This window comes from Muntiacus reevesi, chromosome 19 (assembly GCF_963930625.1).
Source record: "Muntiacus reevesi chromosome 19, mMunRee1.1, whole genome shotgun sequence".
NCBI classification, from domain to species: domain Eukaryota; kingdom Metazoa; phylum Chordata; class Mammalia; order Artiodactyla; family Cervidae; genus Muntiacus; species Muntiacus reevesi.
This window is the reverse complement of record NC_089267.1, coordinates 18748961-18775031: the sequence shown is the minus strand read 5'-3', so window position 1 is coordinate 18775031 and position 26071 is coordinate 18748961. Positions and strand designations below refer to the sequence as shown.

Sequence of the window (26071 nt, the reverse complement as noted above, 5' to 3'; positions counted from 1 at the left end):
TATGATATGATGGGCAGGTACATAAAATTAGAAATGTCTTTGAAAACCAACTATGGGAAACTGAGCTTATGAGAGCCATGATTAGAGGTACTGTAGACTGACCTTGTAAAATAAGCTCTGTGTTTGGAAATGCTAGTACAAATAGAGAAAATGAGGATTTAAGACACCTATCCAACCATAAAAGAAGTGGGGTCACATTTGGTGTCGTATTTGTGAACTCCTAATCTATCTGGATGAATTGAAACGAGTTCTGATGATCTAAAGACAAGAAGGTAGAAAGATATAAATTTAGTATCTGTGAGTGCACTCCCATCAACTTTTAGCTAGAGACCGTCAACTGCTAAATAAAGACCAATAACCCATCAAACTGTCTAAATGTAAACACAACATCAAGTTAGAATCAGCAAATATCTTATATATAGCTAGGAAACTTCTCACACTAACTTTTACAGGTATGATTTTAAGACTTCAAATGTTTTACAAGTGTTACTATTTCAGGTGGTCATGTCACTTACCACTGAAATTTATTTTCTAATTTACCCATTATTTTTAACTGAATAATATTTTTACGAACTTGAAACAAAAAGTCCTGGGTCTATTGAAACTCAAATGCATGCTAATTCTTTTTCTTTGATAATTAGTCATTTTGAAAATCCCACATTTCTAGTACTTTGGCACAATGAGACAAACAAGATTTCCTCTCAAAATAATTTGCAAGAAATATATCACAAAAACAAAGATGTGATAAAGCAACCATTGTATTCCTTAACACAATTTCAAAGTTAGCCTCATTACATTTTCCTGTCTCACATAATTCAGCAGAAAAGCTTTTATGAGATGGATGTTATTCCACAATGTGCATCAGTGTACTTGGTGTATATGCCAAAATTCACCCAGACTCATAACACACCCTGTTCAATCTTTACAATTACTCTTCGGGGTTTTTTTCCTCATGTACTGTATGGCACAGCATCGAATAACTTAGTGTAAGTTCACCCATCAACCATTTTAGTAGCAATTGTCCATTTTTCATATTCAAGACACTAGAATTCCTTTAATAACTAGTTTCCTATACATTTGCTATAGTGAGGAGGTACATATGAATGAATTCATTCATACAGATTCTTACAAGAAAAAGTGGCAAAATAATAAAGAAAATAATGCAATGCTGAATTGGAGGGGAGGCACTATTTTAAAGCCATTCTCCATTAGCACGTCAAGAGTTTAAAAGCAAAAAAAAAAAAAAAAAAAATTGCCTAACAAAAAGAATTATGTGGACATAGAAAAAGAACATTTTAATTTTCACAATCAATTGCAAAATCACCATTATTTTATGAACCTCTAAGAAAGAAAGTTAAACTGTTAAATTTAGTTGAACAGTGAGTTAAACCTATACAACATTTGGAATTCTTATTCCTTTTTGAAAGAAAAAACCTTAGACTTAATCTGATGTGAATATTACAGATCACCTCTATATATTACATAACAAAATATAAGCAAAATAAGTTAGTTAAGCCATTTGTCAGGCTCTACTTTCAGAATCTAATTCTTCCCACTCATTTTTTGACACATAATCATTAGTGTACATGTTCTCTATAGAATACCACTTTCTGTGTCACCAAGCAGATCAGTGATGCAGCACTTTTTAAATGAATCCATTAAGAAATTTTAAAATAGGGGCTTCCCCTGGTGGCTCAGTGGTAAAGAATCCACCTACCAGTGCAGGGGACATGGGTTCAATACCTGGTCTGGAACGATCCCACGTGCTACAGAACAACTAAGCCCATGCACTCCAACTATTGAACCTATGCTCTAGAGACCAAGAATTGCAACCACTGAGCCCACATGCCACAACTACAGAAGCCCGCACGCCCCAGAGCCCATGCTCCACAACAATGAGAAGCCTGCACACCACGACTAGAGAGTAGCCCCACTAGCCATAACCAGAGAAAAGCCCAGGCAGCAACAAAAACTCAGTACAGCCAAAATAATAAACAAAACAAGCCACAAGGATATAATGTACAATGCAGGTGATATAGCCCATATTTTATAACTTTAAGTATAAACTTTAGAGACTGTAAATCAGTATATTATATACCTGTAATTTATATAGTATCATATATCAAATATACTTCAATAAAAATTTTTTTAAAGGATGAGACAGTTCTAATAAAGAAAAAAGAACTGTCTCTTCAATTATTGGAGGAAAAAAGAGGTAAAATTATCATTAGCTATGGAGAATAAGACCTTTTACCTAGAACATCTAAGATAATTAATATTACTAACATTATTATTATCTGAAATATTATTAGGGAATTGAGTAAGGTCTCCAAACACAATATTAACATACAAAATCAATAGCTGTCCCATATACCAATAATAACCAATTAGAAATACGTAGTGGAAAAAATATCTAACCCATAACAGAAACAACAACAAAATGAAACACCTATTAATAACCCTAACAAAAAAGTGTGCCAAACATAATGGTAATACGTACAAAATTTATTAATGAACATTAAAAGTTTTAATAAACGGAAACGACCACATTCTTGGAGAAGAAGAATCATTATAGGCAAGCTGCAAAGAACAGAAGAAAAAAGTTCTAATTTTTTTACCAACTTAAAAAAAAAAACCCTTAGAAACTATATATTTTCCAAATAGTACATTTTTGGAAACAAATATGTATTTCCAAATAATAGGATAGATGCTGCTCTCAATGACAACCAGCCCATGGGTATAGCCCATATAGATATAATGGTGACATTTCCCAGAAGGTAACATTAAACTATTGAGATCTACTTCTTACAAAATGAACTTCTAATAAACAGACTAAAAAGACACTTTTTCTAACAGAACACAGAAAGAGAAAGTTTAAAAATACAAGAACAGGCTAAATTCTGATACACAGGAGAATAAAAATGTAAGCATTTTATTCTTAGTATTCCCAAGTTAAATGTCTTACAAACATTTTCAGTTTTCAATTTTTAGTTTAGGCTGTAAATATATATTGAATCTTGTCTCCCCATAGTATCTGTGTCAGTGATACCTGATCCTTCTAATTTTTCATTAGTTACCATTTGGAGATTTGCAGTTTCTGCCTTCATCAATTATTTATTACTCAGGGCTTAATGAAAGACTATAAGAAGTTTATAGAAAACAAGAATAAAATTAAAAAACATAAATTAAAAAAGTTTATACTACAAAAAAATCAGGCTTATAATTTTCTCCTTCCGTATGCCTAAATATATACAGGTAGGAATGTTTAGTTCAGCACTGTTTAGAATGGGCAGAATTCACAGACAATTCAAAGCTCCATAATAGGAGAAAAAATAAATTATAGTATGTTCCAAGAAACTTTACAAGCAAAAAATCAGCTAAATTTTTGTGAACTGACACTAAAAATGTATCCAAAATAAATTGGGAAGACAAGCAAATTACAGAATAGTTACACATAACACATTTTTATTATTTGTATATGTATGTTCTGTATAACACATATTCGTATAAATGTAAATGTATGGGAAAAGATTTGCGAAGTACTGAACAATGTTTATAATATGATCTTATATACATAGTGTAAGCTCAGGCATTGACAATGTACCCAGTTGGATTAAGCCAATCATCAAAAATAGACATCTGTTTAATATCCAAAATTAGCCCCACAAGTGAATCAATAGTATAAAGAATGTGCCAGAGTATTAGGAAAATTCTACTGGGCCCTAGTCCATGAATATTTCATCTCCCCAGCTCAATCACAGAATATATACAAACAAATTCAAGGTAATTTTGTACTTCAAGTTGCAAACCTTCTGATTCTTCTTGCTTTTCAATACTACTTCAAGGCCTTTTCACACAAAATAGGATAATGATCTATTCGCTGCACTTCCTGCTCATCTTAGGTTTACAATAAATGCTACTTCACAAGGTTAAGAATGAAGTCTATGTGAACAGTTCATACAAAATAAATACGAAACTAAAAACATCAAAAGTAGAAAGTCACTTGCAATCAAACAAATGAAAACAAATACACAGACAGCAATAAAATGTTTAAAGTTATAGATACAAGTCTAGCAGTATGTACAACAAAAATCAACAGGAGTCAGGGGATGGATTTATAAGCTCCTTTTATCATGGCTCTTGTACTTTTCAGAAGCTTCAACAAACATACAAGAGATTAAAAACTAGCCATAATCCTTTAACATCTATCCACACCCTTTGCTCTGTGACTTTGCAGTTGTTCCCATGGAGATGTGGAAATCTCTTTGCCCCCCTCCTGAACTTGGGCCTGGCCTTGTGCCTTGCTTTGGGCAACACACTCTTACGGAAGAGATGGTGTACCAGTTCCTAGCCTAGGACTCAAAAGCCTCGCATATTTCTGCTTGCTCTCTGTGACAGCAGCTTCCAGCACGTGAACAAGTCTGAGCTAGCGTACTGGAAAATGAGACAGGTAGACCAAGGCGCACCAACCACAGCTCCAGATACGTGAGATAGCCCAACTAACAGCGGCAAATTCAACCCACACTTGACTTGCAACTGATGACAGACCTATTAGAGATCCCACCTGAAACCTGACCTGTTCAGGTGAGTTCAGCCTACATTGCTGGCCTGTACACAAGCGGTACAGAAAGTTGATTTAGGCCCCTAAGTGGTTTGCTAAGCATCAAAGCTTGCCAGTAGACCATGAGGTACCTTTATGATAAGAAAAAACTAATCCTTTTAAGAAAACAATGTGAGGCACTGCTAACCACATAACTATACTGTTGTCTGCACTGAAATATTAAAACATGTTATTTTCAATATGCATATATTTTTTTAATTGAAAAAAAAAGAGAAAACTAAAGTAGTTTAGATGGGGTAATTGAACTTTCTTGGACTTCCAAGTTGCATTGAGCAAATTTTATCACTGCCTTCACATGTATAGATAAAGCAGATGATATAAAAATAGATTTTTTTTATCACATATTGAGACTAAGGATAGAACTGAGTTATCCTTGGGAGTTACATCAGCTACAAGCAGCACTGAGAACTCTCATTGTGTTGGTATCTTCAAATCTATTCATTTCATCTTTAAATCAACTTGAGGTAAGTACTGTCATTATCCTCATTGCATAGCTGAGACAACTAAAACAGAGAGGTTGAACAGCTTGCCAAAAGTCACGTAACTGGTAAGCAGTGGAGTCAGTACTTCAAACTCAGGCAGTCTGGTTCAAAAATCTACAATCTTAACTACATTAATTGATGGCCCCCAAAAAAGAGAGTTGCCTACGGGATAAAGAAAAACCAGACTGACCACCTAATGTGTCTGAACATAATTAAAAAACAAGATTATGTTAAGGATAGTAGGAATTATATTAGTCATAGAAACATGAGAAATCAAGAAAATGAAAAGAGAAAAAAACATTTCAGAGAGGACAAAGTGCTGTATACCGAAGAGGAAATAAAACCATACAGTTTTTTGGCTCAGTTGTGAATCAGATCAATATAGTCATAGCAATGTGAACACTAAATAATGACCTGAAAAAAATTATACACTATAATTATACACTAAAAAGTTATACACTATAATTCTATAGAGATACTTTTTTAAAGTTTGGATATTCTGAAGAGGAGCAATGGCACAGCTGGGGGAAAGAAGGGGGCTAATTCTTTGCTGTTGCTGTTGTTCAGTCATTAAGTCACGTCTGACTCTTGGTGACCCCACGATCTGCAGCACACCAGGCTCCTCTGTCCTCCCCTATCTCCTGGAGTTTGCTCAAATTCACTGAGTCAGTGACACTGTCTAACCGTCTCATCCTCTGTTGCCCACTTCTTTTGCCTTCAATCTTTCCCAGATGGAACGATTAGGGTCTTTTTCAATGAGTCGGCTCTTCGCATCAGGTGGCGAAACTATTGAAGCTTCAGTAACAGTCCTTCCAATGAATATCCAGGATTGATTTCCTTTAGAATTGACTGGTTTGATCTCCTTGCAGTCCAAGAGACTCTCAAGAGTCTTCTCCAGTATTGTAATTTGAAAACATCAATTCTTCGGCACTTAGCCTTCTTTATGGTCCAATTCTCACATCCATACCTGAGTACTAGAAAAACTCTACTTTTGATTATACAGACCTTTGTTGGCAAAGTGATGTTTCTGCTTTTTAATATGCTGTCTAGATTTGTCATAGCTTTCCTTCCAAGAACCAAGCATCTTTAAATTTCATTGCCGCAGTCACCATCCATAGTGATTTTGGAGTCCAAGAAAATAAAATCTATCACTGCTTCCACTTTCTCCCCATCTATTTGCCATGAAGTGCTGGCCTAAATTCTAGTAGAAAGTTAAAGTATAATGCCTAAAATTTTAAAAAGCTGTGTAAGCATATTATTTATTAATACAAATCTGATGATATAAAATATTACAAGAAACTACTAGAAATGATTGCCTGTGGGGAAAGAAACATGAATTTGCTAAAGGTTGAAGTAAGTAACTACTATTTTTGATAACATTATTTGCTTTTTTAAATCCTATGCATCATTTTAGTTTAAAAACTAACATCTAACATGAATTTTCTCTCATTACTGGATGGAACTTAATTCTTATCAGTGACCATGCTTAGGATTAAATGTTCTAGTCTGCACAAAAATAATGTGCTTAATGATGCCAACCAAAACAAATTTATAACAAAAAATACAAATTTTTTTTGTGTACACTGGTATTTGGCAAAAATATTTTGGAAGTCTACTACCATTCAAAAACTACTTAAAACAATTTTATTCTCTTCAGAATGTGTGAATTTATATATAATCTGTGTATTTGCTTACAAGAGAAGAAAAGAAAATCCTTGCTATCATTATGATCTATTTTTGTCTGAAAGGATAGCATGATTTCAGGAAATAAGGTAGCAAAAGCTTTTAGTCTTATTTCTCCACACTAGGAAGAATCAGAGATGAAAGTCATATTTACTTCAGTATCACTAATGTCCTGAATTATTCAATTAAATAAAACCAAAAAGTTCAAAAGACATACTAAGAACAGCTTCTCCACAAGATGCTTACATGTGATAATGCCACTGACCCGTTTTTCTTTTTGAATTGAAACTACTTTGTATATTTTTTACACTGTCTAGATGGCTCTTCCTTATTTACCTCTTCTAAATGTCCCTCTGCCATTTTCTAAAAGTTTAAACGTCATAATCAGAATATGTGCTCCCAAGCACTATTTCCTTTTTCCTTCCAGATTTAGAAGGTACAAGTTTTATATCTATTGTATATTAAAAATAAGTAGAAATAAAATTCAAGAAAATTGCTGCCTAAGGAATGGATGACCGACCTCTTTTTCATCTTGGTACTCTAAAAAGTGAGTGGCTGAACTGCAAGAAATCCTTTCTAAATGTTGTGGACCAGACATACAGGAGAGTCACCACAGCACAGATATTTGAATATAGAACAGTGTTTGGGGACTAGGTCCAAAAATGAGGGATTGAAGAGTTTCAGAGGAGCTGTGACAGACACAGACAGTTCCACCCCTTCTCTCTGAAATGCAGGAAAACTACATTTCTCAGCTGCCTTTGCCTCCAGCTCGGAACATGAGACCAAGTCCCTTAATGACGGCACAGAGCACCTGTGACTACAATGGAATGTGTCATGTAATTTTTATAACTTTCAAAGAAGCAAATTCATCCTATGCCAATAGAGAAGTTAAAGCAGTCAGTATACAGTCAAACCTTGCACCATACACTATAGGAAGGATTGTTTCAATGATACCCTCCACTCAATGGTGTTTAAATGGGATGCAAAGTAGGGTAAGCTTTTCGACAAAAAGCCACCTCTGGGGTCAGAACATCTTGGTTTAAAACCTAACTCTAAAGATAAAATAAAATAAAACCTAACTCTATCACTCATTCCTCTGTGAGCAAGTTTCTTAAACTCTCTCAACTTCAGTTTCTAGATAATACCACCTGGCAGAGCTTTTGTGGCAATTAAATAGAACCATCTGTGAATATATGCCCAGTACTCGAGAGATGGACTGTCTGGATTTGAATCCTGTTTGTATGGATTTGGGCAGTTGTTTCATCCTCAGGTTCCTCATGGATAAAGTATTAATAGCGACAATTTCTGGCAAGGTTATTATGAGGATTAACAACTGGCCTACACAATACTGCATTATGTCTAGCATATAAGTATTTTAAAAGTACATGAACAGTGAGTAAATACACACATGGATTATCTCAACCTTATGAAGTAATAAGGACTATTATAAACAGATGAGCATCCTGTTTTAGCATGAGGACAAAAGTAGCATTTACATCAGGCTGTGAAAGGCCACGGCTTATCTTGGTAATCCAACTGGGGATGCTTTCATTTTAAGAGAGAATATCTTTTCTCTATCAGGTTAGATGAGTCAGGTTACCAATTTTTATCAGCAAAGTTTATGGAAGACTGAAACACAAAGGCGGTTTGACTTACAATGAGATTAAACAGAAGGACCTGGGGGAAATAGCCATTAGTCAAGTTAAGATTCAAGAAATAAAGAACTCAGGGGACTTCCCTGGTGGTCCAGTAGTTAAGACTGTGCTTTCATTGCAGGGGGTACAGGTTCAATCCCTGATCAGGGAACTAAGATTGCACAAGCCATGCAGCACAGTCAATAAATAAATAAATGTAAATAATTTTTTTAAAAAAAGAAAGAAGGAGCTCAGGGAAGTCTAGGGACTAACCTAAAGAATAGGAATGGCGAGGATTTTCACTCTGGGTTCCTATTTCTCTCCACCCACAGTGAACACATGTGTTTGATCTCACAGTCTTCTACTAGAGACCATCATTTATCATTTACCAAGTGACATGGCTGGCAGTCCCAGGTCACCCCAGGCAAACTGCCCACAGAAAGTGCAGCTTCATCTCCACACAGAAAGCCCCAGGAAAGTCAATAGCTGGACTGGAGCCACATACCCATTCCCTGAGATGATGGAGTTCAGCTCCTTCAGGACCAAATACAATGCACTAAAAGCAGTGCCCATGGGAAGATGTCCCACAGAAAAATAAAGGACCAATAGACGCCGAAAAATTAACTACTGGGAGACAGCTGTGCGCACAAGCTAAAGCCTTGGATAACTATTATGTTCTATAACTCAACCATTTCTGAACAGGATTTAGTGATATATAGATAAAAATTCTCCATTAAGTGAAAATTCATCTTTGAGTTAGCAAGTTATATTTTTTTTAGATGCTTAATACTTTAGCTTCCTAAGGAACTCTTGACCTAGTATCTTTTAAATACTTCAAGAATCACAGAGAAAATGACTCCACATTTGGGAAAATAAATGCTAGAGGGGAAAGTAAGTAATAGCTGAGGCCCCCCTGAAATATTTCCTATCGTACCAACCTAGTTCTGATTACAATAGAGTGGCAAAAACACGCCAGGGAACTTCTTTGTCAGCAAAATTCTATTAATGAACTTTATTAGGAATCTCACTGAACTCTGTTCCTTAGACATATTCAGACTTCCTCATTCTCCCCTCATACTCAATATCTTTCCTATTCTCCCCTTTGCTTCTCTAGATGACCCTCTAGTAAATTTTTTTTTAACCTTATCTTCTAGTTTACTAATTTTTCCTTTATCTGTTTGTAATTTCTGGTTAAATCAGAAGGGATTTTTTTCTTTCATTTTTTTATTTCTCTTTTCTAGACATTCTAGATATTCAAATTTGCTTGTCTACTATTTCTAATTTCAAATGTCTCCTTTTTAAAATATAAAACCTACTTTTTTTTGCATTCTTTATATGATATTCTAATATCTGAAGTCTCAAAGGGGTTGTCACTGTCTATTCTTGTTCCTCCTCCAAGAGACTCTATCTTCTTTTAGGGACTTTATCCGTGGGACTATTGTGAGGCCTGACCAGACCCTGACTGACATAGCAGTATACAGAGATCTGAAGTATAATCCATCAAATGGATACAGTTTAATTTACTCAACCAACCCCAAGCCCCCCTAGTGATTGACAAGTAAGGGTGTTTCCAGTTCTTGTTCTTATAAATGGTGCTGTGATTAACCATTTGTACCAATGTATCATTTTCTCAGACTTTTATTAGTATACTCTGAAATAAATCCCTAGAAGTAGACAACAAGTCTAACCATATTATTTTTCCTAAAAGTTCTATCCCCTCCTAAAATGTAGTAACTTCTTTTGGAAACCATGAAAGCAACTGTGGCAGGGATGGGTAGTTGTCGATATCTGCCTCCCATCACTATGTAACAACAACATTCTTAGTCTTCAGCCCAGCACTCAATTATCTTGTCGGTTTCCCCGGTGGCTCAGTAGGAAAGAATCCATAGGACAAGCAAGTTCGATTCCTGGGTCGGGAAGACCCCCTGGAGGAGGGCATGGCAATCCACTCCAGTATTCTTGCCAGGAAAATCTCATGGACAGAGGAGCCTGGCAAGCTTTGCTTTTGGCCAGTGGGGTTGCAAACAGTTGGACACGACTAAGGTGACTGAGCACACACATGCAACTACACTGTCAGCCTCTCTTGTGGTGAGGTGTGGCCCTGTGATTAAGTTCTGATCAATGGGATAGGAGTAGATTTAATACGTGCAACTTCCATGTCATTCTTTAAAGAGAAGACTCCCTCTCCCCTTCCTGGTGGCTGGAATGGATCTGTGATGTTGGGAATGGAGCACCCACCTGGGACCATGTTGAAGACAACAGAAGTGCCAGGTACCAGACAGAAGTGCCCTGGTACCTGGATGCCTGAGGGGCCACTTCACTGCCCAGTGGGATGTTCATGTGAGGGGTTAATTTCCATCAGGCTTAAGGTCTTATGATGAGTTTTATTGTCAACCTAATTTTTTGAAATTGGATAATTCATGAATATATCTATGTATGTAAGATATCATCCATATCCAAAATCAAGACTTACCTGTATAGATTTTATTGACATTGGCTCAGACTACTCAACAGTTAGCTTCTGTGTTCTTCTTTATACTTGACCATGTCCCATTGAGTTAAGATTGTGCTGTGCTGTGGTAAGTCGCTTCATTTGTGTCTGACTCTGCAACCCTATGGACTGTAGCCCACCAGGCTCCTCTTCCCATTGGATTTTCCAGGCAAGAATACCGAGGTAAGTTGCCATGCCCTCCTCCAGGGGATCTTACTGACCCAAGGATTGAAACCTGCATCCCTAAAGTCTCCTGCACTAATAGGCAGGCATTGAAGCCCTGAGTTAAGATCACTGGATAATTAACTTAAATGAGTGATTATACAATGAACACAACTCCCAAACAACTCCGTTTTACAAAGAATTGTCAGGATAGTATTTGTAATATAATAGTATATATCTATATCTATTACTATATGAACTTTCCCAATGTAAACTCTTTAAAAATATTTAAATGTAAAGGCTCATATCTTTAGTCCCCTTTGTTTTAACTATTCCCAAATGTATGCTGAAAATTCAAGAATGAATGTAGGGCAAAAAGTCAATCTATTAAGTTAGTGCTTATGAATACTACAAGTCTTCCTATTATCATCACTTAGAAATTATCAGGCTATTCTGATCTTTCAAATACATCTGAAGCACCTTCTTTTATCTATTAGACTCCATCAGAACTGTCTTCCACCCAGCATGATAATCCAGATTATTGAATCAAAATAATCCATTTTGATAGCTTTTTTATATCATTCCAAATAACTTTAATTTTAGAGTTTCCTCCGCAGGTATAAAGCAGACCTGAGAATTAACTGATAGAGCTAGAGAACTTTGGGCTGTGTGCAGGCAGCAATTGACGAATCAGTGTCAGAACATTCAGAGCCCCGATTCCCCAACCAAAAAGCAGAAACTGAACTATGCTCAGCTACAAGACACAGATTTGAACCAGAGGTCGAATCTAAGATAACTATGGGTTAAAGGCATCCTGAATTCTACATAAGAACGACTGGTGATAAATAAATGGGGATAACTATTGCTTCCAAACTGACAGTATACTCTGATTCTCAAAAGTTACTCATGAAGAACTGGCAAAACAAAGGAGTTTGGGTTTGGGGTAACAAATTAGTGGGAAAGTGACAAGATGTACTTATCCAGCCTTCTTGGCCCAGAAGTCCCTATATCTGGTGATAAGGACACCTTGTAACCCTCCTGACACAGGGAGGGTAGTTTCACATGGAAGATTTATTTCCTGCTTTCATGGGACAATGGAGGGTCAGAGTGTTCTGGCACCTGCTGCTTTTTAGTAACTTGAATTCAAAATAATCAATATTCCAAAGTGGTGTATTCGGGAGTTAACATATTCTGCTCTCCTTCATCCTAAACTTATGGACTTTTGAGAAGCTGATTTCTATAGACAATACTGTGGTCATGGCTTTCTCTCTTTCCAATAAAGTAAATAAAATGCAAAAAAAAAAAAAGTATGAGTCAGAAGAACCTGGAAGACTGTGAAGATGGAGCAAGCGGGGCAGTCCCTAGAGGTTCTGATTCAGTAGGCACTTGGACTGAAGCCTGATAACCTGGATTTCTCAGAAGCTCCCACAGAGCTTCTGTGGCTGGCCCCGGGGATCAACCTTGATAACCACTCATATAAAGACTCATATAAAGACTCTGGTAGCTAACTCTTTTCCAAGCCTACTTTCATCTATGGAGAAGTTCTCTAGCCATAAAAGAACTAACACTTCTTTAGTCTTTACCGAGACTGGGGATCAAGGGACTTCCCTGGTGGCTCACACGGTAAAAAATCTGCCTGCAATGCAGAAGACCAGGGTTCAATCCCTGGGTCGGGAAGATCTCCTGGAGAAGGGAATGGCAACCCACTCCAGTATTCTTGCCTAGAGAATTCATGGACAGAGGAGCCTGGTGGGCTAAAGTCCATGGGGTCACAAACAGTCAGCCCTGACTGAAGGACTAACACACAAGATTGGGATCAAGAAAAGATTCAGTTACGAGTCCCTGAAGGAATTCCCTGGCAATCCAGTGGTCAGATCTCAGCGCTAGCACTGCCAAGGACTCAGGTTCAATTCCTCATCAAGGAACTAAGACCCTGCAAGTCACGGGGAGTGGCCAGAAAAAACAAACCACAACACAACAACAAAAACAAGTCCCTGAAATGGCACATAATCAATCACAGGGAAACTGAAGAAAAACTTTTGAGTCCCAACCCTCATCTGGCTCTTTCATAATTGCTCTCAGTGCCAAACCTAAAACAAATTTCTCAAGCTCATTCTCTTAGCTGGAATCCTATAACATTAAACATTTCCCTCACCAATCCCAATTTCAAAATCCATAACAAAGTGAATATTTTGCAAATGTTTCTTACTCAGTCTCTATTTATTAAATACTGGAAAAAAAAACCTGTATTAATTGATTAGCCTGAATTGGTTAGCCTGACAAATACAATTCTCATAGAGTATTCAAATTAATTAGAAATCAAACAGCTACTCTGTATAACACTGATGTTTTCCTCTTCACCTAAGATTACAAATTGTTTGTTAGTCACTTTTCATTCCATAATGGGATAGATAATAGTAGAGCTCTTAAAAAGTATATAGATTCAATTTAAAGTATGATTAAGAGCAACTAAAGACACATTTCCAAGGGAAATGTAAAATGGCAAAACCACTCCAAAAAATTCTTCAGTAGATTCTTAGAACATTCAATCTACATCTACTCTGTGGCACACCAATTCTATCCCTAGATGTTTATTTCCCCACCACCTCTAAAAAAGAAAGAAACATGTTCACAAAAACACTTGTGCAAGAATGTCCAGAGCAACCTTGTACAAAATAGACAAAAACTAAAAACAATGATGGTCATTTGTTCGTCAACAAGGAAAGGGATAAACTGTGAAATATTCATACAGTGGAAATGCTACTCAGCAATAAGGAATAAACCCCTGATACAAGTAACATTATGAATGACTCTCAGAACTATCCTGTTGAGCTAAAGAAGGCAAACACAAAAGAATATATACAGCACTGATTTGTTTATATGAAGCCCAAAATTGTGTGCAGCTAATCAGTGCTGAAAGCAATTAGAAAGTGGCTAAGTTTGGGATAGGGAGAAGGGATTGGCAGAGAGAAGGCAGGAAGGAGCTTCCTGGAGCCATGAAAATTTTTCAGTCGTATTTTACATAGTGGTTATGTAGACACATAAGACTGCCAAATCTATACAACTGAACACTTAATATCTTTACACATGTATTTAAATGTACATAATTCACATCACCATAAAACAAAATGTTTCTCAGCTTAACTATTCAAGGAAAAGAATGATTTGCCAAAGCAATGTTTCTCAAATTCAAAATCAAAATACACATTAGGCAGAATAAACAGTTTGATGATCAAATGTCCATTATGGCTGAAAAAGTAGCTATCATGGATGAGTGTTTACAGAATGGTGATACTGAGCTAGAAGGAGGGTGATCAAACACATCGTCTGCCTCAGATGCCCATCCCAGTGTAGACATTATGTCACAGCTTAATCGTGGCCCCTTCACTCTCTTTCAAACTGGGGTGCTAGAGAAGACTCTTTAGAGTCCCTTGGACAGCAAGGAGACCAAAACAGTCAATCTTAATGGAAATCAACTCTGAATATTCATTTTGAAGGACCGATGCTGAAACTGAAGTTCCAATACTTTGGCCACCTGATGTGAAGAGCTGACTCATTGGAAAAGACCCTGATGCTGGGAAAGACTGAAGGCAGGAGGAAAAGGGGACAGCAGAGGATGAGATGATTGGATGGCATCACTGACTCAATGGACATGAGTTTGAGCAAACTCTGGGAGATGGTAAAGGACAGGGAAGCCTGGTGTGCCGCAGTCCATGGGGTCACATGACTGAGTGACTGAACAACGATTTCACTCTCAAAGGAATCCTAATTTAGATGAAGACCTATAAACACACTTTGGCTAAAAGGGCATTTATTATTTAGTACAATGAGTTCATTCACCTTTTCATTCAACTCACATCCACTTAACATCTACTGTGTAGCCAAATATAATCCCTACATTCTTGCTACCACTTCATATTGCTTCCTTGTTTCCAAAATTAAGATTTAAATAGCTAGAGGATTTCCCCTAAAGTTAACTTAAAATATACAGATGAAGACAAACTAAGTATAGAAGAAATCAGAATCTTTTTCCAAAATGGAAATACAAATCAAGCTTATTAAAGAAAAATTCTAATTTTGAGCTGTGCCAAAAAAATGCATAAAGATGTTTATAAATATAAAATAAAGGAAATTTTTACCTGCTGCCCTGTAAAGTATTTTAGGTTCAAAAAATATACAAGGATTTTTATCCTCTATGCATGATAAAAGAAGTCCCTTGGCCTGGAAAGGGCTTCTGGGTACAACCACCTGCAAAAACAGATTATTTTTAAAGACAATTTTAGTGAAAATGTCTCCCAGTAAACTCATTCATAAGGGTCAAAATTTAAATAACCAATTGTTACTAATATAGAAATCTTGTATTTTTAGACTAATTACTATTAATCATAAAATTTACATATTGTCCAAAACAATTCCATTTGTTCCACAAATATTTATCGCATGCCCACCATATTCTGGTAATTAAGATACTGTTATTTTCTCAAGGAGCTAAACTTGCACATACATTAAAAAATAAAAGGAAACCACAAAGAGCATTCACCAAAACAAAAGAGTAAAGTTATCAATATCTTCCTGTATTGACCTCCAAAGTCTTTTCTGCTAATATGTTACTGCTACTTTCAAAGGTATGCAAGTTTCTTCCCCAGATTTAACATCTCTTATTTCCCCAGAAATAAAATCTCTTTTCCCATGATAAATCTGGCCTTCACTTCTTAAGTGGAAAAATAATCCACTGAACTTTATGATCAACGTAATATAGCATGTAGTTACAGCAAAAGTTCCTGGTGGCTCAGACAGCTAAGAATCTGCCTGCAATGCAGGAGTCCCAGGTTCAGTCCCTGGGTCAGGAAGATCCCCTGGAGAATGGAATGGCAATCCACTCCAGTATTCTTGCCTGGAAAATTCCATGGACAGAGGAGCCCTGGTGGGGTACAGTTGATGAGGTCAAAAGAGTCAGACACAACTGAGGGACTAACACTTCCACTTCTTTTTTTCACTTCACTGCAAAACTAAAAGCAAAGTGTGGATCCAACACACTTCCAGCTGGAGAAAGGGCTCAGGCCCTTCTTGAGAATGAAGTTGATAAGGAGGAAAGTAACAGTAAAGGCAGCAGGTAGCAAGTGTGTTAACTGGGCTAAACTCACAATGTGGATTAATTCACCTACTGTTCATACCAATTCCATGAAGTAGCAATTATTATTTTCCCCAATTTAGAAATTAAAAGAATGAGGTGTAAGCAGGAACCAAGTAACTTGCCCAAGGTTACATCACTTGCTACATCAGGGATTTTCACCTCTTCTGACTCATCAGGTTCTTAACTTCTACACCACTTTGGCTCAGATCACAAGCTGTTGTCCAGTTTAATCATTCTTAAACAACTGCATACACCTAAGTGTTACACATGAAGAGCTATCATCGAAATATAGCTGAATTTATCACAAAGACTCAAATAAGATTGCTTGAAGCAAACTGTATTTGACTTTCAAAATCATTTTTATAAAATTTTAGTGAAGGATTTTTATTTAAAAAATAAAATAGCACAAATCTCACTATTTTCTGAAAATAGACTGCTAAATGAATAGCTCATTGTGACACACCATGTCTTAATCTTATGTTCCTATGTTAGTTTTTCTTCATCGGCCTTCTTCATGTTTATTTTTAGCCCTTTGTACTATATGTATATTCTCATTTAGGATAAAATAAAAGAGAAAATGTGAAGGGGAGCAAGGTCTTAAAAATAGACATTAAACATGAATTGATCTTCAGCTCAAGCACAAAAGTAACTGTTGACTGAAATGTTTCTGGCCCAAACTACCACTTGCAGCTTGTATTGAAAAATTATGCAAACCATTACTTAATTTTACAACTTTGATCTGGTTGAAAAAAATAATAAAACATACACACACATCCACAAATGACTCCTGTTATCAAAAAACAGGCATAAAGCCCTGGGTAGACGTATCTATGAGTTTCTATAATGATTCACTGGAAAGTTTTTCAGAAAATAAAAAAGAAAATATTATTAAAAATTAGGACATAAAATAATCAAAAATATATTTTTTTAATCAAAAGACCTAAGATTATTCTGGAAGGCTATAAAAGAGAGAGAGGCTGCAAAATTAATGACTTGAGGAAGCATTTACCTTACCCTGGATTAGAGATTACACCAAGGTAACAAAGTCTTCTTTTTTGAAAGAAAAAATAGGAAACAGACTAAAAGCAAAAGCTTTACTCCTCTGACTGCGACGTAAATATGGTTTAAGCAGTAGATTTATTAAAATTACACCAGAATCAACTTTTAAGTGAGAAAGCTCCATTAGAAAGAAACAGAGCTTTACACATTGCTATATTTTTAATGGATAACCAGCAAGAATTCATTGTATAGCACATGGAACTCTGTTCAATGTTATATGGCAGCATGAATGGGAGGGGAGTTTGGGGTAGAGTTGATACAGGTATATGTAGAGCTAAGTCCCTTTGCCATTCACCTGAAACTATCAAAATATTGTTAATTGGCTGTACCCCAATACAAAATAAAAAGCTTGTCTCAAGAAAATAGATAACCATTAAGAACCTGCTGTATACAGCACAGGGAGCTCTACTCAATTCTCTGTAATGCTTTGTACATATGGGAAAAGAATCTAAAAAAAAGAGTGGATAAATGTATGTGTGTAACTAATTAACTTTGCTGTACCCCTGAAACTAATAACATTATAAATCACCTATACTCCAAGAAAAATATTTTAAAAACACAAAAGAAAGAAAGAGACAGAGCTTTCTGCTCAAATGGAATTTGCAAGTATGGCCTTTCTATTGAACAAATTCGTGAAACATGCCAAAGATAGACAGGAATGTATATCTTACTTTGTCATTTTCATTTTTCATGTCTTGGTAAAATATGCTATTTTGATAAATAAATATGATTTTTATTGCAAAAAAATAGAAAGAAAGCTTTGAAAGAGGTTGAAGATAAACTATGTTTTCAGTCTTATTATCTGAAGTGTATGAAATCAACATCAGGGTCAAGCCAGTGTCACTTCAGGAACAGTCTATAAACCTGGGCTGGGTGCTTAATCTAAAAGAAATAAAAATTCTCTTTCTTAAAAACAATTAAATTCATATAAATTCCAAAAATACTGATTGCTTTTCTCTAGATAAGCATATTAGTTAATACTAATAGAATGAACCAAAATGGAAACATCAAATGGAGAGCAAGCAAAGTACGTAAGTGAGAATACCTTGATTCCTGGGCAGTGGGCAAAGAAAGCTTCAGGACTCTGGGAATGATAGAGAGCCCCGTGGCCCACACAGCCCCAAGGGGACCGGATAGTGAGGCTACCACAATTAAAAAGGTCCCCAGACCGGTAGCGATACTTGGCAGCTTCATTAACAATCTGAGAGGAAAAGAGAAAAGGGATATCTCATGATCGGTCCTTTTATTCCCATCGATTTTCTTAAGCCATTTTATCTAATCTTTAAATATATGCCCATAACAAAATAGCTCAAAGGTAACAAAAAGTTCCTAAGATAGGGGGCGGGAGATTGGAAGTAAAAGTTGCCAAACTTCACGGACTTGCCTTAGAAATGCTCCATTAGGGCAAAATGCAATCTTCTCACCTGATCAAAAGCAGGGAAAATATAATCCGCAAACTGAATTTCTGCAATGGCGGTAGCACCAGTGACTGCGATTCCAATTCCAAATCCAACGATTCCTTGTTCACACAGTGGGGTATTAAAAACTCTATCTTTACCTACAAAAGACAAGAAAGTCACCTTCATATGACAAATGAGAGTAATGTGATGCATGATACAACGGAAAATTCAGAGTTAATAACCGTGAGGTAGAGAAAACAAGCAACAGTGAATGAGACAGTAAAGAAATAGTGCAATGGTTGGTTTCAAGGTAAACATAGTAATTATATTAACCAAGTAACCTAAATGTCCTAAATTGAAAGACTGTCACACTGGGATAAAAGAAAGTAAAACCCACATGCTTAAAAAAATAAATAAAATAAATGTAAGGAAAAGGAAAAACAATACACACACACAATGAAAAACCTAAACCAAAAGAAACTGATGTCACTACATTAAAAGCAAACAAAGTAGACTTTAAGGGAAAAGGTACTACCAGAGATAAAGAGGGAAAATTCATACTGTTAAAGGATTCAATTCATAAGGATGACATAATTCTAAATTTATACTCATATAAGCAACATGCATGCTCAGTCTCTGAGTCATGTCTGACTCTTTTCAACCCCATGGACTGTAGCCCGCCAGGCTCCTCTGTCCATGGGATCTTCCCGGCAAGAATACTGGAGTGGGATGCCACTTCCTCCTCCAGGAGATCTTCCCAATCCAGGGATCAAACCCTCATCTCCTGCTTAGCATGCAGATTCTTTACTACCGAGCCACTTGGGAAGTCCCATATAACAACACAAACTACAAATAAATAGAAAAAATTAACAGAATTAAAAGGATAATTAGATAAAATTCCCAATACAGTGGGAGATGTTCATGTACACATCTCACTGACAGAAAAAGCACATCAAAATAAAAAGGTAAAAACTATTGAATATTTGAACATGGCTAACAAATATAACTGACGTAGAGCACCCAAGAGCTAAGAATACAAATTCTTTTCAAGTAAACACAGAATATAGACACCAATTGACCACAGACCGAGTTATATATTCAATCAACACCCAAAAGATTAAAATCATACAGAGTTAGTCTCAGACCGTGGTGGGATTAAGCTAGAAGCCAAAAGCAAATTTTTTAAAAGATACATGCATCGGCACCCTCATGATCACTGCTATAATATTTACAATAGCCAAGATATGGAAGTAACTTGAGGGTCCAATGATTGATGAATGGATAAAGAAGATTTGACACATATAGATAGATAGATATAGATACACAGACACAGACACATACACACACACACACACATATACAATGGAATATTACTCAGTCATAACAAAGAATGAAATCTTGTCATTCTTTGGATGGACCTAGAGGGTGTTTTGGTAAGTAAAATACATCAGACAGAGAAAGAAAAACACAGTGTGATTTTATTCATATGTATAATCTGAAGGGAAAAAAGAAGCAAAAACAAAAACCCAGGCTGATAAGCACAGAGAACAGGGTGGTTGGTTGCCAGAAGTAGAGGTGAGGGTTAATAAGAATGAGTGAAGGTGGTCAAAAGTTACAAACTTCCAGTTACAAAATAAATAAGTCATGTAATGTACAGCCTTTTCATACTGCTCATGGGATTCTGAAGGCAATAATGCTGAAGTGGTTTGCCATCCCCTTCTCCAGTGGACCATGTTTTGTCAGAACTCTCCACCATGACCCATCCATCTTGGGTGGTCCTACAAAGCATGGCTCATAGTTTCATTGAGTTAGGCAAGGCTGTGATCCATGTGATCACTTTGGTTGGTTTTCTGTGATTGATGCCTTTGAACTGTGGTGTTGGAGAAGACTCTTGAGAGTCCCTTGGACAGCAAGGAGATCAAACCAGTCAATCCTAAAGGCAAACAATCCTGAATATTCATTGGAAGGACTGATGATGAAGCTGAAGTTCCAATACTTTGGGCCACCTGATGCAAAGAGCCAACTCACTAGAAAAGATCCTAATGCTGGGAAATATTTAAGGCAAGAGGAGAAGGGGAAAACAGAGGACAATGCCTCAAAAAAATTTTAAGCCTAAAAAAAGCATTAAATACATGGCTAAATAGCCCATGTCCCAGAGAAGAAATTATAATGGAAACCAAAAAGTATTTTGAACTGAATGATAATGAAAAAACTATGCATTAGTACTTATTGGAGAAGGAAATGGCAACCCACTCCAGTACTCTTGCCTGGAAAATCCCATGGATGGAGGGGTGTGGTAGGCTACAGCCCATGGGGTTGCAAAGAGTCGGACACGACGGAGCAACTTCACATTCACTTTCACTTAGTACTTACTGAAATTCCAATCTCGGTCATGGCAGAATAGTTTTCTTCACACTAACACTCCCACGTCAAATGATTACAAATCTGGAGAGAATATAACCAACAACTACTTAAAGGCACAGGAGAGCCAAAAAGCAGGCCTGAACAGAAGAATTAACTCCTGAAGGAAAGGAAACATGGGCGGGACGGGCTCCCCAGGGAGACCTCCCCAGGCTATATGACTTGGGACAGCTAAGACGAAGACACACAGACTCAGTACTACTTTTTTTAATATTTATTTATTTGGCGGTGCCAGGTCTTAGTTGCAGCACACAAGATCTTTGATCTTCATTTCAGCATGCAGGCTCTTAGTTGCAGTATGTGGGATCTAGTTCCATGACCAGGGATTGAGCCCTGGACCCCTGCATTGGAAGCTGATTTCTATTAAACTGCAGGATACATTATCTGCATCATACAACTCAATTGTCACCTGAAATATCACCACCTCTTGGCCAGGATCAGGATTTTCATGAAAAATTCTCATTTCACAGAGCTAGTCAGACATAAGCAATGGCCTAGCTGATGATCTAGCCAGACATAAGCAATGGCCTCGCCAACAATCTAGCCAGAGGACCAAAAGTCTAGGATTCATGTTTCATGAATCTAGGATTGATCAGGATTCATGTTTCATGTCCATAACCCAAGGATATCCATCCTTCTTGGTGCACAGAACTCACTTTCAGTTCAATCATTCCTTTGACAGCAAACCACACAGAGGGGAAGTGCTGGGAAACACCCAGTAGACACATCCTACAGTTTGTACTCTCAAAGCAGCGGCAGAAACTTATAGCATGAGTCATACTTATTGGGATCTGGGACTATCTGCTAAAATCGTGATCTCCATCCTTCATCAGTTCTCCATCTGACTGCAAGTAGCTTGGTAACTGCTGAAAAGCTAGGCTTCCATTGACCGAGTGCAATTCATTAACTGAAAATGAACACAGATCCAGCTGCCAAATGCAGAATCCTGAACCCTGAAATACTAGAAGCACCATCACCAGATGAGCAGGGCTCCTACCTATTCTCTGCTGCTTCAAGCACCCAGATTCAGATATTTTTCATCTCAATTAGTATAGCCCTTTTTACTGCTAGAAGGCAAAAGCTGAGTTTCCTACAGCTCTTACTTCAAAATGGTTTGAGGAAACTGTTTAATAACTCTCTCCAACAACTTCCTATGATCTAACAGAAACTGCTTCAACAAGAACTAAGTATTAAAAATTTGTTTTGAAAAGAAAAAAAATATATAAATTTTTAAAAAATCTGTTTCTATTATCTCCCAAAGAGGTCATGATGGAGGGTAAGAGCACAAATAAAATGCACAATACTGGTAACTTCCTTAGAATGCAGTTCAATTCAGTTCAGTTCAGTTGCTCAGTCATGTCCGACTCTTTGCGACCCCATGAATCGCAGCATGCCAGGCCTCCCTGTCCATCACCAACCCCCAGAGTTTACTCAATCTCATGTCCATCCGGCCATCTCATCCTCTGTCGTCCCCTTCTCCTCTTGCCTCCAATCCCTCCCAGCATCAGGGTCTTTTCCAATGAGTCAACTCTTTGCATGAGGTGGCCAAAGTATTGGAGTTTCAGCTTCAGCATAACCTAACATAAAGTTCATACACGTCATATTTCAATGGGTGAATTAATGCATATAGGGATTGCACTCTCAGTCAAGCCTGTTCTGGGTTTAAGTACTATCACCACAAATTACTACACTTTCTAAGCCTCAGTTCCATTATCTGCAACAAGTTGCTCACAATACTGAAAAGATTAAAACAATTCACATACTTGTTCAAATGTTTATAAAGTACCTAATATTGTCTAGACTCTATTCTCGACACAGAGGACACAGCAACAAACAAAACCAAAAAAAAAAAAAATCCTATCCTCCTGGAACTTACTTGTCAGGAGAAACAGACAATAAAAACAAAATAAATGACAAAGGACTTCCATGGTAGTCCGGTGGTTAAGAATCCACCTGCCAATGCAGGGGACACAGGTTCGATTCCAGATCCAGGAAGATTCCACACACCATGGAGCAGCTAAGCTTATGCACCACAACTACTCAATCTTCATGTTCTAGAGCCTGTGCTCCACAAGAAAAACCACTGCGATGAGACACCCCTGCACTGCAACTAGAGAGTAGCCCACGACTCACGGCAACGAGAGAGCCCGCATGCAGCAATGAAGACTCAGCACAGCCAAAAATAAATAAATAAATAAATAAATTTAATTAACCAAAATAAATAAATGAGTAAAATACATGGTGCATGAGAGAATGACAAGAGCTAGAGAGAACAGGAAAGCATGGAGGGTTTAGGGGTGAGGATGCGAGACTCCAGTGGTCTTAACCAGGAAGATCAGGGAGGCACCACTGTCTGATGACATTTAAAGGAAGAGCTGAAGAAAGTGAGGAAACGTACTGTGCATACATCCCAGGACATAAATGTTCTGAACAGAGGGATCCGTGAGTGCAAAGGTCCTGGGGTATGAACCTGTTCAGCATATTAGAGGCAAGTTATCAAGTCCAGGGGGCCTGGTGTGGAGTAACAGAAATTGTGGGAAGACATGAAGTTGAAGAGTGAAGGGGATGGGCTAGGGAGGTGGGAGAAGTCAGACAGGGCCTTGTTGGGGGGAAGTCACTGTAAACATTCTGACTTTGCCTGTGAGAATGAGTCAGTAAGCACATGAGCAAGAAGGGAAGTCAGGGAACAAAGTCACCCCATCCTCCAAATCGCATTCCAGCAGGAGCCCTCTGGCTGGTCCTTGGTGACCAGCCTGTAAATAGGCAGATATGGACACAGCAAGACTGGTAACAGGAGGCTGCAATCACCCCAGCAAGAGATGATGACACAGAAGAGCAGCAAAGGTGTGCATCCAGATAGACAGCCTAAAGAGAGTGTCAGAAGGAGGTACTGAGGAAACGGGTGTGAAGCCCGAGTCAGAGAAGTGCTCAGGAGGATTTAGAGACTCCTTGACTCAGACAGCCGGAGGACAGTTACCACCTTTCAAGGAAGGGAAATCATGAAGCAGGAGGAGGTGAGAGATCAGCAGCCCCACTGTGGAGACGTTACGTCTGAGCTGTGCCTTCAGACACAGAGGGAACACTGCTCATTGGACTGTTAGGTGTATGAGTTGTAAGTCTTCAGCATGAAGATTAAAAAACATGGGACTGGATGGGACTCCCAAGTACATCTAAATGGGTACAAAGAGAGGAGAAACCCAGTGCTAAAAAGACAAGGTCTGAAGACTTCCCTGGTGGCCCAGTGGCTAAGAATTCACCTTGCAATGCAAGGGACACAGGTTGGATCCCTGGTCGGGAAGCTAAGACCCCACATGCCCACGTACAGCGGTACTGAAGCCCGAGTACTCGAGAGCCTGCACCGCCACAACTAGAAAGTCCATGTGCCGCAACTAGAGAGTCCGCGTGACGCAACTAGAGTCCACGTGACGCAACTAGAGAGTCCACGTGACGCAACTAGAGAGTCCACGTGACGCAACTAGAGTCCACGCGCCGCAACTAACGAGTCCACGTGACGCAACTAAAGAGTTCACGCGCCGCAACTAACGAGTCCATGCGCCGCAACGAGTCCGCGTGCCGCAACTAACGAGTCTGCGTGCCGCAACTAACGAGTCCACGCGCCGCAACTAGAGAGTCCACGTGATGCAACAAAGGTCCCACTTGCCTCAACTGAAAGCCGACACAGCCAATTAATCAATTCATTTTTAAAAGGCAAGATCTGAAAAATAACTAGCAACCTTGGCAAGGAAAAAACAGCCAGAATTTGGAGGCAAACTAGCAGAACGTGCTGGCCTAGAAGTCAGATGAAGTGATCCTAAGAGACTACAGTGACCTGAGCCAAATGCTGTCAGCTGAAAAGTAAAATATAGAGCCAGCAGGAATTGCTGTATGGCGCAGGAAACTCAAACAGGGGCTCTGTATCAACCAACCTAGACGAGTGGGATGGGGCGGGGGATGGGAGGGAGGTTCAAAAGGGAGGGATGTATGTATTCCTACGGCTGATTCAGGTTGAGGTTTGACCAAAAACAGCAAAATTCTGTAAAGCAATTATCCTTCAATAAAAAATAAATTAGTTAAAAAAAAATAAAAGTGAGATGAGGGCTGACCATTTTCTAACTGGTGACCCGGATGTAACAGTGTCTGCCAGGTGGGAGAAAACGAGAAAACAAAGGCCTAATTCAAGAGGGACGGGAGAATAGAAATTGGAGACAAGGAATAATAACAATTATACTTGGAGAAATTCTGCTGTGGAGGAAAGAAGGGAAAAGGAGCAACAGCTAGCTGGAGAAGAATATGAAATCAGTAGAGGGATTAAGATGGAAGAAACAGAAGGATATTTGCAGGCTGGTAGAAATGAGTGGGGGGGGGGAATGATGACTGAGAAAACTAAGGACATGGAGAGAAGGAAGAATGAGTGGAACCATGTGTTTGAGATGGTGACCGAGGAGGAAGGGGTCTGATGTGCAGAGTGACAGGAGCCCTTATGTGCATTCAGAGGGAAAGCCGTGTAGAGGGTACTGATGCTGGAACACAGAGAGATGCAGTGGAGAGTTTGCTGACGCTCTCCATTCGTTCCATCTATCTTAGTAAAATGTAAATTAGACTATTAGCTAAGAAAAGGATGGGGGAGCCTGGTGGGCTACAGTCCATGGGGTCTCAAAGACACGACTGAGCAACTAACACACACACACACACACACACACACACACGGATGGGGGAGGCAGTGTATTTTTTTTTTTTTTTGGTCACACTGTGGCATGCAGGATCTTAGTTCCCAGATCATGGATCAAACCCATGCCTCCTGTGGTAGAAGTGTGGAATCCTAACCACTGGACCACTAGGGAATTCTGGGGAGGCAGTGTTGAGAGAAAAGCATATGAAATAGTCATACGGGAACATGTAGCCTGGGTGGGCCCTGAAGGTCACCAGTACTGAGCTGAAAGTGAGTTCACTTGACAAGATGATATGTTTTGCTCCAACAATATTC

The 26071-nt window shown here is 38.1% G+C and overlaps 1 protein-coding gene across 1 annotated transcript in view; it reads right to left on the bottom strand.

Annotated features, from left to right (window-relative positions):
- BCKDHB (branched chain keto acid dehydrogenase E1 subunit beta) overlaps nt 1-26071 on the bottom strand; it is a 257499-nt gene that overhangs the window by 182450 nt on the left and 48978 nt on the right. Inside the window, exons 4-6 of the mRNA XM_065911327.1 lie at nt 18691-18824; nt 18312-18467; nt 15213-15321 (exon numbers count right to left, since the gene is read on the bottom strand). Coding sequence (XP_065767399.1) covers nt 15213-15321; nt 18312-18467; nt 18691-18824 — 399 coding nt within the window. The remainder of the gene's footprint in view (nt 1-15212; nt 15322-18311; nt 18468-18690; nt 18825-26071) is intronic.